Consider the following 13,438-nt stretch of genomic DNA (forward strand, 5'->3'; position numbering starts at 1 on the left):
TTCTAAACTAAATTTACGGTCTGGTTATCATCAAATTAGAATGAAATATTCTAACATTCATAAAACTGCATTTAAAACTCATGAGGATCACTATGAATTTTTGGTGATGTCATTTGGGCTTACTAATGCCCTTTCTACTTTTCAAAGCTTGATGAATTCAATATTTAGGTCATTTTTTAGGAAGTTTGTTTTAGTCTTTTTTTATGATATTTTGGTTTATAGCGCTTAATTAGAAGATCATTTGCTGCACCCTAAACAAGTACTGGAAGTTTTACAACGAAACAAATTATTTGCAAAACAATCTAACTGCCATTTAGGATGCAAGGAAGTAGAATATTTGTGGCACATCATCTCTAGGGCAAGGGTTCAAATAGATTCCAAGAAAGCTGAAGCTATGTTGAATTAGCCTACTCCTAATTCCCTCAAGTCCTTGAGAGGTTTCCTTGGATTGATTGGGTATTATAGAAAGTTCATTAAAGGATATTGTCAGTTAGCTAGTCCTTTAATTGATCTTCTAAGGAATGATGTATTTCATTGGAATGTAGCCACTCAAGATGCATTTGATAAGCTTAAGACAGTAGTAGCTAGCTCACCAGTCTTAGCCTTACCAGATTTTTCTAAAACCTTCTTCATAGAATGTGATGCTAGTGGTCATGGACTAGGTGCAATGTTAATGCAAGATGGTAGGCCTTTAGCTTATCACGACCAAGCTCTCAAGGGCAAGAACTTGCATCTCTCAACCTATGAAAAAGAGCTTTTGGCCTTAGTGGTGGCAGTGAAAAAATAGAGACCTTACTTGTTAGGGAAGCCCTTACTTATCAAAACTGATCAGCAAGCCTTGAAAATTTTGCTTGATCAAAAGATTGGCAAACTAGCTCAACAAAAATGGATAGCTGAATTGATGGGTTACATGTTTCAAGTTGAGTATAAGAAGGGAAGAGACAATAAAGTTGCAGATGCCTTGCCTAGAAGGAAAGATAAAGTTGCAGATGCCTTGTCTAGGGAAGAACCACCTAACCAAGACACCACAACTTTGTTTATGCTGTTATTTCCCCATTTGACTTGGTTAGAAGAGTTGCAGCAAGCTTATGTCATTGATCCAGATCTTGTTAAGATCATTCAAGGTCTACAAAATAGGGATCCCACTTACAAGGCCTATGCTTTCAATGGCAATGTCTTATTGTACAAGGATAGGGTGGTGTTAAGTCCACATTCATCTCTAAAGTCCAAGGTACTACACTATATTCATGATAGTCCCTTAGCTGGATATTCTGGTTCTGAGAAGACATATCACAAATCAAAAAGAAAATTCTTTTGGAAGGGCATGAAGCAAGATATTAAGCAACACGTGAGGGACTATGATACTTGTCAAAGGTAGAAAGTGCAAAATTTGGCTCCTATGGGTCTTTTACAGCCACTACCTATCCCTGATCAGCCATGGTTAGATATCTCTATGGACTTTATTGAAGTATTACCGAAGTTTCACCACTTTGATGTCATTTTTGTTGTGGTTGATAGGCTCACAAAATATGCACATTTTATTCCTCTTTCACATCCATATACTGCTGCCAAGGTAGCCTCCTTATTCTTGTAGCATATCAATAAACTCCGTGGTCTACCTAAGTCTAAAGTTAATGACAAAGATCCTACTTTCACCAGCCATTTTTGGATGAGCTCTTCAACCTTTAAGGTACTACCTTAGCGCTGTCATCAGCTTACCATCCCCAAATTGATGGTCAAACTAAGGTAGTCAATAAAGGTGTAGAGCATTGCTTGAGATGTTATGCGGGGGAGCACCCTAAGTAGTGGTCTTCATGGTTGGCATTGGCTAAGTTTTGGTACAATACAAACTTCCATACCTCTACTAAAACTAGCGCTTTTGAGGCCCTCTAAGGCTATTTTTCTCCTAAGTTACTACACTACATTCCTGGTACTTCTAAATTGGAGGCAGTGGATGTTCACCTTATATCCATAACAGTTGCTTTCGCTTTACTTAAGCAAAATTTGGTTGCTGCCCAAGAGAGAACCAAGTTTTAAGCTAACAAGTATAGGATTGATAGGGAATTTCAGGAGGGAGATTGGGTTTTCCTAAGGCTTCTTCCCTATAGAAAAAAGTCCTTGGTCACTAAAGCTAATCTCAAGCTATCACCAAGGTTTTATGGACCATTCCAAATCCTTAAAAGGGTAGGTCAGGTTGCCTATAAATTGGATTTACCCTCTCATTCCAAACTTCACCCCATTTTTCATGTTTCTTGTTTGAAACCTAAACTGGGAGCTCATGTTTAGCCCTTACTTAACCTGCCACCAGTGGATTCAGATGGTGTTTTATGCCTTGAACCTCAAGCCATTATTCATAGGAGGATGAAGAAGCTTGACAACAAGGCTATGACAAAAATTTTAGTTCATTGGCAGGATACCCCTACTGAAGATGCGACTTGGGAGCTCCTCCATACTCTTCAACAACAATACCCCCACCTTGTAGGCAAGGTGCTTTGAGAGGGAGGTATTGCAATGAAGTTGACACATCAGCTTGTGTGATGTGCTGTTATTTTACTAGTAGATAGCCAAAGCTAATAGTTTGTTACTATTGATGTAATTGTTGATCAGTGCTAATGTAAGTATTTAGTTAGTGCTGCTAGGGTAAAGAGAACCACACACATATATAAAGACTTGTAAGGCTACAAAAAAGAGGATATAAAAAATATGACTACAGCTTTTCTTCTTTAATATCTCTATTTTTCCTTCCTTCCTTATCTCTTTCTAATTCTTGAAGGTAGACTCCTTCGAAGTAGTCAAGAAGGCTCATTGCAAATAGTAACTTGATTTTCTATGTGAACCTCAGTGACAGACTGACAGTATAATCAACCCTCATATATCACATAATGTCAAAGTAACATAATTTTGTAGCATATAATTCTGATAGAAAGACATGCTATGTATGTAGCTTTGACGACAAAATTTGACAAGAATGCATACTCTTCTACTATTTCATCTAGCAATGCTAGCCACTTGTTATGGTTAGTCCCTTCACAAATGGTGGCCCAGCCATTGGAGAACCTGCGCTGATATAAAACAAGGGTATCCAACGTTCTGAGGGAAAACATAATAATTTCATACAAAACATGAAATTACAGTTGTAAATCCATTATGTTGTAAGGAGCCAAGTCATTCCTTTATATTTTCCCTGTCTTCCTTGGCCAGAGTTGTTTCAGTGAAAGGGAGGGTTCTGGAATTTGGACTTCTGGGATAGGAAGAATTCAACAACTATAAGCTTGTAACCAATCCATCAATGAGACTCAAAGACAAGCTTGATTAGTTAAATGTGTACCCTTGAGCATACTGATAAAAAGCGATTTTGCCTCGTTTGTACCGTTGGACGAAGTGTGTTCCTGTTAAAAGAAAACACCAAGTAGATGATGGCACCGGTTTGGGGCCTGCCAAGGACCCTCTGATGCTTAAATTAGCTTAAACTTTTTAGAAATCAATAATCTATAGAGCAATTTGTGTGTATATTTAGCATGAGTCACTTACTTGTCTCTCCTGGCTTTATATAGTATTCGTGTGAGCAAATATCCAATCGGTTGGCCTCAACTTACGTTGCACCTGAGCTGGAGGATAAAGACTCAGTAATGACCACTTAATCCTAGCCATTTAAGGTTTGTAACGGCCATTAAATATACAAAAGTGGACAACGGTAACGGTTCTATATCCATTCATCATTTGGTTATTAAATGCCAAAGTTATGTCTAGAATTAATGCGCTTATGCTTGTCTATACCTAACTCATCGCTAGCTTGGACGGTTTGTAGAATGGACGACCATTTTATTGCTATCCATCACATACCATATGTTCATATTTTATCCTTTTTTTTTCCCCTCTTTTTTCTTTTTTCCAAAATAACTAATTAGAATGAGAGAAATAGACAACCATTTAAATGTAAGCAATAAATCCACTCCAAAATAATGTTCAATGCCGAACAAGATTACCACTTGATGTAATTTTAGCCAACAGTACTAGCCATTATATGCAGGCTTAAAAAAAAATAAATAAATAAAAAGCCATCATATGAGTGGTTTCAGTCTGCCTGCAATAAGTCATGAAATATACTACTGATAATAATCATCTTTCTTCTTTGATTAAAAAAAATTGCTATCTTAGACTTTTCTTTTGATTGTTTCTGCAGATATTTTACACCAAAAGTCCTATCAGCCACTAATACCTTTTTGTTTTTTATTGACAGATTTTGATTGAAAACAATCTCAGCCTCTCACACACCGTTTGATGGCCTGTCAGGGTCCCAGGGATATCCCACCACAAAACATAGGCATCATTTTCATTGTTTTCATTTCAGGTAGCATTTCAAATTATCAACCAATCCAACTCTTCAATTTAGTTTTATGTACCTTGATATCCAATAATTTTGCAGCCATCAGATTTATACTGTACTCCTTTCTCTGCTTTTTTTTTTTTTTTTTAATAAAAAAAAAATGGTTAGAGTGGTGACTAAGGTAGCGATCCTACTTAGGCGCGACTATAGTTGCATCTTACCCACAAAGTTTGAAGCATATTTAGACTCGAACTTTGGACCTCACACTTAGCACATTTTATGCATCACCCAAGACCACTAGATCACACCCCTCGATGCTCCTTTCTTTGCTTCATTCCTCAACTTACATGAGGATCATATCTTCTCTAAAAAAATCTATTGAATATTTCATTGATGAAATTCCTTTCCTTGAATATTGTCCATGGTCGAGAAAATGAATTAAGTCAATCTCATATGATCATATAAATATATGCTTGTTTACTTATTAGTACTCTCGTTTTTGATCATGTCAAAGTTGTGGCCAACACCTATTAAAATTTTCCAACACGTCCAATTAGATGAAATGAAAGCATATGATACAACCATGTAGTCCGAAATCAAGTTTTTCCACCCTCCATACATTTCATTGCCACGTTGCTTCTAATTTGAAATTAGAGTGTTCCAAATTTTGCTTAATAAACAAAAAAGTTCTAAATATTTATTTCAGAAATTTATCCTCTCTCGATCAGATGAGTGTAATCTGAAAGCTCTACGTGGTGTGCATATATTGGTTAGAACCTGCGAAATAAATCTAAGCATCTGGTGGATTAGAGCCTGCCAGGTGGACAAGTAAAAACAAAAGCAAAATCTTCAGCACCCAATAGGATTGAAGATTTAGATAACATAGGATGAGGATCCTAGCTCACAAGCCCACTTTAAATACTGTCTGTATCAACAACTCTGTCCTTCACCACACAAAAAAAAAAAAAGTAAAAAAAAGAGCCCATTAATTTTCCATACTAGTCTCTGAGTTCAACAATGGCAGCCTCAACCATGGCTCTCTCTTCTCCATCGTTTGCAGGCAAGGCAGTACAGCTTTCCCCGTCCACCTCTGAGCTCAGTGTTGGACGTATCACCATGAGGAAAACAGCCACCAAGCAAGTTTCCTCTGGAAGCCCATGGTACGGCCCAGACCGTGTCAAGTACTTGGGCCCATTCTCTGGTGAGCCCCCATCTTACCTCACTGGAGAATTTCCTGGTGACTATGGTTGGGATACTGCTGGGCTTTCTGCTGACCCAGAAACCTTTGCCAAGAACCGTGAGCTTGAAGTTATCCACTGTAGATGGGCCATGCTTGGAGCTCTTGGGTGTGTCTTCCCTGAGCTCTTGGCCCGCAATGGTGTCAAGTTCGGTGAGGCTGTTTGGTTCAAGGCTGGAGCCCAAATCTTCAGTGAGGGTGGGCTTGACTACTTGGGTAACCCAAGCTTGATCCATGCACAGAGCATTTTGGCCATCTGGGCCACACAGGTTATCTTGATGGGTGCTGTTGAGGGTTACCGTATTGCTGGTGGGCCGCTCGGTGAGGTGACTGACCCACTTTACCCAGGTGGAAGCTTTGACCCATTGGGCCTTGCTGATGACCCCGAGGCCTTTGCTGAACTTAAGGTGAAGGAGATCAAGAATGGGAGATTGGCTATGTTCTCCATGTTTGGTTTCTTTGTTCAAGCCATTGTGACTGGAAAGGGACCTTTGGAGAACTTAGCAGACCACCTTGCTGACCCAGTTAACAACAATGCTTGGGCTTATGCCACAAACTTTGTACCCGGAAAGTGAATATAGCAAAAATGTTTTTTTTTTCTTTTTGGATTGTTGTTGGCCTGTTGTAAATTATTTGCGAAAGTAATGAAGAGCTTTGACCTTTGGTTCAAAAGTGGCAGAATATTAAATTGGTAATGGGTTAGGCTTTTTTTAAAATAACTTTGTTCCATGAGTTAGTTTTTAGGCCCACGTTCAATGACATATAAGACCAGCCCAGGTGCATCATGTAACTAGCAATTTTTTCTGTTTTGCCATTTTCATCTGCTTGTGAACTGTGAAATATGCCATGAACTAACTATTATAGCTTATCTGATAGATTTTGAACTTCATGTCAAAGTAGTGTTTTTTTAGTGTATAGAAGGAAGCACAGTTTAGTCAAGAATTATTGAGATATAGTAACTAAATTAAAATTCATTATTTGACTTATATTAAGTTCATCCCACCTTCTTGTAAATATTGTTGAGTATCTAATTAATATTAATAGTATAGGATCAACGTTTAACACTAACTTATAATATTAAAAAAAAAAGTTATACATTGTATCTAATATAAATTTAGTTACCCATTAAAATACTTTCTCTCCTCTTCCTGTGTGTGTGTTAAACATACTCAGTATTCTAAAAAAAAAAAAAAATAGTTACCAATAAGTAACTGTGGGGGGCAAAAAGATCCTGATGGGAATGTCCTTGCTAGGTGTTTAAGGAGGCCGACCTGCTCCGGGTTTAGAATTTGTTATGTCTTGTGCCATACGCCGAGGATAGGACTCCACTGAGGCGAACTTACCTCCTAACTAACACCGAAGAACTCGGATTTTCGTAGAAAGACAGGGGTCTTATGACACCTTAAGGCGATGGTTAAAAGGGGGGAACCCTAAATGCCCCAGAACACCGGTGTTGAAGAAATGTCAAAGATAAAGCGCTGCTACCCTCCACATTAAAGACCCTACACCTACCAGCCGCATTTACGGGAAGTAACACCTGAACAGTGGAAGAAACTTCTGCTACTATTCAAAGGCACTGAGAAAGAAATATCTGAATGAGGTGAGGCAACACGTGTACAAAGTATTGAAAAGTAGTATTTAAAGAAGTAATCTAAGACAGAAAAAGGGGACGGACTTTTGTAACCTAAAAAGAAAAAGAAACAAAGAGAAAGATATAATATAAGAACAACTCTCGGTTTACATCCAGTTAAGCTGATTTACTGATATTCGCATTGCTTCCAATTACTGTCTTTAGTTTGTCATTTAATCTCACGCGCTTCTAACCTTGGGTCTTCAAGCCCACACTCTACAAATTCATATTGTTTAAGGCCATCGCCTTAGCCCATACCGTTCTCTTGGGACTGAGGTGCGGTGTGCACTTACAATTGGCGCAGATCTGTGGAAATCTAGTCTAGAAGAGGTAGGAATATTATGGCAGGCTTAGGCTCTCACCATGCAGAGTCACAAGGATCACAACCGGAAGATCATTTCGAACGTCTTGAACATCGTAGGGATCGTAAGGGAAGCGTCCATACAGAATACCCAGGGGCTAGCCATACTCATGGTGGGGGTAGCACTACCCACGATGAGGGTTCTAAATCCATGCAGAAGGAAATCAATCGTTTGAAGAGGAAGTTGCGCCGTGCTAAACGTAAGGTTTCCTCGTCCTCGTCTAGTTCTTCTTCGGAGAAGGATAGGGGAGTTGGCTACAGTTCAAGGTCGTGTTCCCCCACCAACGCAACATCCTCCAGTGAGGAGGACGACCAGCCAACCCGCAGACGTAAGAAGCTTCGTTCTAGGGGCTTAGGCAACGATACCATGAGTAGGGCGTTACACCAACTCTCTAAATCTCCGTTTTCACGGAGGATTGAGAGGGGGAGGCTTCCCAGAGGTTCACCCGGCCCACCTTTACCATCTATAATGGCCGGACCGATCTGGTGGAGCACGTGAGTCACTTCAACCGGAGGATGGCGGTGCACTCTCAATGAGACTACGATGTGTAAGGTTTTCCCCTCCCGGCCGGACTGGAGCTATGAGATGGTTTAACGGTCTCAATCGAGGTCCGTAGGCTCGTTTGGGGAGCTAGCTAGGGCATTTGCTTCGCGGTTCATTACGTGTAGGTAAGTCCCCCGCCATTGGACTCGTTGCTATCCATGGCCATGAAGGAAGGGGAGACACGCGAAAGCGTACTCCGACCGATACTCGGGAGATGTTTAATGAAATAGATGGCGACTTTGATGAGGTGGCGCTTAATACCTTTAAGGTGGGTCTCCTACGATCACGACCTAAGAAAGTCTTTGACGAAAAGCCGTCCGCAATGTACGCCGCCTTATGGATCGTATTGATGAGTACAAAGGAGTAGAGGAAGACCAGGAGGGGAAAGGAAAGGAGAAGGTTATCCCGCAGGAGAGAAGGGATTTCAGTCGGACAGATATCACAACAACAAGCCGAGGAGGGATTACTTCGGCAATCCGTCGCGAAGGACCTGAGCCGTAGACTGTGTTCCGAGAACCGGTGCATCGCTTACTGAGAGAAAGTTCGTAAAGAGCCTTTCTTCGGATGGCGAGTGCAAGATGGCGGGGACCCTGCGAAAAGAAACCAAATCTCTTTTGTTAGTACCATCGGGATGTAAGCCACACTACCGAGAACTGTCGGACCTGTGGAACCATCTAGAGCGGCTCGTCGATGAGGGAAAGTTGAAGCACACTTGTGTCGGCCACGTGGGCATGTCGGTCCAAGTTGGTTCAAACAACCAGAGGAACAATTCATCTCGGCCCGCGTTTGGAACAATTAATGTTATCTTCGGCTCGCACCCGGTAGGACCGGCTCAGTCCCACTAGGGTGATGGCGGTTTCCCATCCTCAAGGTCGAGGATGTGGGTAGCAGCCGAAGAGGTTGAAGGGCACCTTGCCCGTCCTAGGTTTCTCCGAGGAGGATAAGGTAGGGACTATTCGGCCTCCGACGATGCTCGTGGTCACCCTCGGGATAGGGAACTATGATGTGAGAAGAGTGATGATAGACCAGGGCACGGTGCGGATATCATGTACCCTGATCTATTCAAGGGGTTGAGGTTGAAGTTGGAAGATCTTACTCCTTATGATTCGCCGCTCATAAGTTTTGAGGGGAGAGCGGTTGTCTTGAAGGGAGAGATTCGTTTGCCCGTTCAATCCGGCCTCGAGAAACGGTTGAGGTGGACTTTATTGTGGTTGATGCGTACTCTCCGTATACACCATCCTCGCCGGCCATGGCCGCACGCTCTTGGAGCCGTCTCCTCTACCTTACACGTTAAAGTTAAATTTCCCTCGGGGAATGTGTTGAAGAGGTCCTCTGCAGCCAATCGGTGGCTAGGCAGTGCATATCGCGTCCGTCCCGCATCGTACGGAGGCCGAATCTTCGGCCACGATTACTAAGGAATTATAGCAATTGCTTGCTCCCGGTCCATCTGGGATGGTGACAGGGGGAGGAGACACATTGTGAGGGGTTGGAGAAGTTTCCAGTAGCCGATGACCCAGAGAGGTTCTTCCAAGTCGGTGTACTTTTGCCACATCAAGAGAAGAGGGAATTGTTAGAATTTTTGAAGGACAATGTTGATGTTTTTGCGTGGGATCCTTATGAAGCTCCAGGCGTTGATCCGAGCTTCATTTGTCATCACTTAAATGTCAATCCAGCTGTCGTTCCGAGAAGGCAACTCGGCGGTCCTCCATGGAACATTCCGAGGCTGTGAAGGAAGAGGTTCTTAAGCTTAAAAGGGCTGGTGCTATCAAAGAGGTTTTTTACCCCGAGTGGTTGGCCCATACGGTTGTTGTGAAAAAGAAGAATGGAACGTGGAGGGTATGTGTGGACTTCACTGATTTGAACAAGGCCTGTCCTAAAGATTCGTTCCCAATGCCACGTATTGATCAACTGGTGGATGCCACTGTCGGACATCCTCGGATGAGTTTTTTGGACGCCTTCCAGGGTTACCACCAGATTCCCTTAGCATTGGAGGACCAGGAGAAAACTGCCTTCATTACACCGACGGGGAATTATCATTACAAAGTCATGCCATTCGGCTTAAAGAATGCTGGGGCTACCTATCAAAGAATGATGACCAGAATGTTCGAACAACAAATGGGGAAAACCGTTGAGGTATATGTTGACGATATGGTGGTGAAGAGCAAAGCAATACCCTCACACGTGAGAGATCTGGCCGACACTTTTCAGATACTGAGAAAGTACAAATTACGCCTCAATGCCTCAAAGTGCTTTTTCGGCGTGGGGTCTAGAAAGTTCTTGGGATATATGATTACTCATAGAGGCATAGAGGTAAATCCGGTGCAGGTGAAGGCTATTCAGGGCTTGCAGTCTCCTCGAAACCCAAAAGAAATCCAGAGGTTAACGGGAATGATTGCTGCCTTGAATAGATTCATATCTCGGTCAGCTGACCGGTGTCGCCCTTTCTTCCAACTGTTGAACAAGTGGAAAGGGTTTCAATGGACCGAGGACTGTGAGTTAGCTTTTCAACGGCTCAAGCAATATCTTTCTCGGCCACCCATTCTGTCTCGTCCGGAGGCACATGAGATTTTGTTTGCTTATCCGGCCGTGGCCGTCCACGCGGTCGGCTGGTCCCGATAAGAGATGATAACGGGGTGCAAAGACCGGTATATTATGTTAGCAAGTCTTTAGGTGATGCCGAAGTGCGTTATCAACCTTTAGAAAAAGCGCTCTTGGCCGTGGTTCATGCCACGCGAAAGCTTCCCCACTATTTTCGATCTCACACGGTGGTTGTTCGACTCGGTTGCCCCTCGGCGGTCTTGCGTAGCGCCGACTACACGGGAAGGGTAGCGAAGTGGGGGACTATCTGGGGGCTTTTGATGTTAAATACAAGCCTCGCACCTCGGTGAAGGGCCGGGTCCTCGGCGGACTGGTAGCGGAATTTGCCGAGCCATTCTTTGGAAGAAACTGCGAAAGAGGCCCACATGGGTGAAAAATCGGTGGGGGCAATCGTAGGCTGCGGTGTCTCCGATTTGGGAAGTGTATGTGGATGGGGCTGCTAATCGAGAGAGGATCGGTATTGGACTCGTTCTAATGTCCCCGAAGGAATTGTCTTTGAAAAATCTTTAAGATTGGCCTTCTCGGCTACTAACAACGAGGCCGAATATGAAGCGATCTGGTAGGCATGCAGATGGTACTTAAGATGGGTGGTAAGGAAATCCATGTATTCTCGGACTCTCAACTGGTGGTCGGCCAGGTCACGGGGACCATGGAGGCTAGAGACCCCAAAATGCAAGAATATTTAGCCCAGATCAAACGTCAGCAAACTGAGTTTGGTTCCTTCGCCTTAACCCATATCTCTCGGAGCGGAAACACCCATGCAGACTCCTTAGCCACGCTGGCAACTACCTCGGCTCAAGGTTTACCTAGGGTTATCCTCGTTCAGGATTTACTAAAACCCTCTGTTGTCATTGCCGACGCACCTCGCATCCATCTAATAAGGCCTAGACCTAGCTGGATGGACTCGATCATATCCTTTCTTAAGAATGACATCCTTCCCGAGGACGAGTGAAGCGAGAAAAAATACGTCGAAAGGCGCCGCGTTTCGGTTGTCCGAGGACCGAGAAGCTATACAAACGATCCTTTTCGGGACCGTATTTGTTGTGTGTGCACCCTGAATCGACAGACTCATTACTAGAGGAACTACATGAGGGAATTTGTGGGAGCCACACTGGGGGAAGGTCCTTAGCCCATAGAGCCCTGACTCAGGGTTATTGGTGGCCCAATATGCAGAGGGAGGCTCAGGACTATGCCAGAAAATGTGATCAATGTCAGAGGTTTGCCCCTAATATTCACCAACCTGGAGTGGTTCTCAACCCTCTCTCCAGTCCTTGGCCTTTCGCATAATGAGGCTTGGACATTGTAGGGCCATTTCCGAGGGCTGCTGGAAACAAAAGATGGCTTCTCGTGGGAACAGACTATTTCACTAAGTGGGTTGAGGCCGAGCCCTTGGCAAATATTAGAGATGTTGACTCCAAGAAGTTCGTCTGGAAAAACATCGTCACTAGATTCGGAATACCACACACACTCATCTCTGACAATGGTGTCCAGTTCGATAGTAAGGCTTTTAGGAAGTATTGCGGTGACATGGGTATCATAAATAGATATTCCACCCCAGTTTATCCTCAAGAAAATGGACAAGCCGAGGCCGTTAACAAGGTCATAGTCAACGGGCTCAAGAAGAGGTTGGACGATGCGAAAGGCAGATGGGTAGAAGAGCTCCCTCATGTCCTGTGGACATATCGGACCACACCGTGCAGGTCCACTAGAGAAATGCCATTCTTTATGACTTATGGTGCCGAGGCAGTGATACCACTGGAATCTGGTTTTCCTACTTTAAAGACGAGTTCTTTTAGCCCAGAGAATAATAAAAGACTCCTAGAAAAGGATCTTGATTTACTTGAGGAACAGCGTGAGGTAGCTATGATCCGAATGGCTTATTATCAACAGAAGCTAAAACGAGGGTATGATACCCACGTGAAACTAAGACCACTCGCGCCAGGTGATCTTGTACTAAGGAAAGTTGTAGGCACTTCTAAGAACCCAGCTTGGGGTAAGTTGGGACCCAACTGGGAAGGCCCCTATCGCATTGTTTCAGTAGCAGGCATAGGGTCGTATAGGTTAGTTGACCTAGACGAAAGAATTGTACCACGTCCATGGAATGTAAATAATCTTAGAAGGTATTATTATTAATGAAATGAGCTTTTGTCAATTAATATTTCAAAGTTATGAGTAGCTCTGATGCTCGCAGTTATCATTTTTAAGAATCAAACAGAAACTTGGTTAAGTGCAGTCCTCGGACCACAAACCTTGTGGAAATTGATGTCTTATCATTTGTTAAACAGAACCTTAGTTATGTCGGGTCTTCGGACCTCCTGCTTTGGGAAAATTAACATTTGAAGTTCTTGTTCTAAAGAATCAAACGAAACTTGGTTAAGTGCGATCCTCGGACCACAAACCTTGTGGAAATTGATGTCTTATCATTTGTTAAACAGAACCTTAGTTATGTCGGGTCTTCGGACCTCTGCTGGGAAAATTAACATTTGAAGTTCTTGTTCTAAAGAATCAAACGAAACTTGGTTAAGTGCGATCCTCGGACCACAAACCTTGTGGAAATTGATGTCTTATCATTTGTTAAACAGAACCTTAGTTATGTCGGGTCTTCGGACCTCCCGCTTTGGGAAAATTAACATTTGAAGTTCTTGTTCTAAAGAATCAAACGAAAACTTGGTTAAGTGCGGTCCTCGGACCACAAACCTTGTGGAAATTGATGTCTTATCATTTGTTAAACAGAACCTTAG

At 42.8% G+C, this 13,438-nt stretch overlaps 1 protein-coding gene across 1 annotated transcript; it reads left to right on the forward strand.

Moving 5' to 3' along the window:
• The first annotated feature begins 5,266 nt into the window (after positions 1 to 5,266).
• Positions 5,267 to 6,236, forward strand: LOC142636923 (chlorophyll a-b binding protein, chloroplastic). The gene has a single exon (XM_075811217.1). It carries the CDS (start codon positions 5,345 to 5,347, stop codon positions 6,137 to 6,139), a length of 795 nt encoding a protein of 264 aa, XP_075667332.1. The 5' UTR covers positions 5,267 to 5,344; the 3' UTR covers positions 6,140 to 6,236.
• The last annotated feature ends 7,202 nt before the right edge of the window (positions 6,237 to 13,438 follow it).

Source organism: Castanea sativa, chromosome 5 (genome assembly GCF_040712315.1).
Source record: "Castanea sativa cultivar Marrone di Chiusa Pesio chromosome 5, ASM4071231v1".
In the NCBI taxonomy this organism is placed as follows: domain Eukaryota; kingdom Viridiplantae; phylum Streptophyta; class Magnoliopsida; order Fagales; family Fagaceae; genus Castanea; species Castanea sativa.

What these genes read in the sequence shown, in the direction of transcription:
- LOC142636923 (XM_075811217.1), top strand. Translation starts at nt 5,345, where the DNA reads ATGGCAGCCTCAACCATGGCTCTCTCTTCTCCATCGTTTGCAGGCAAG.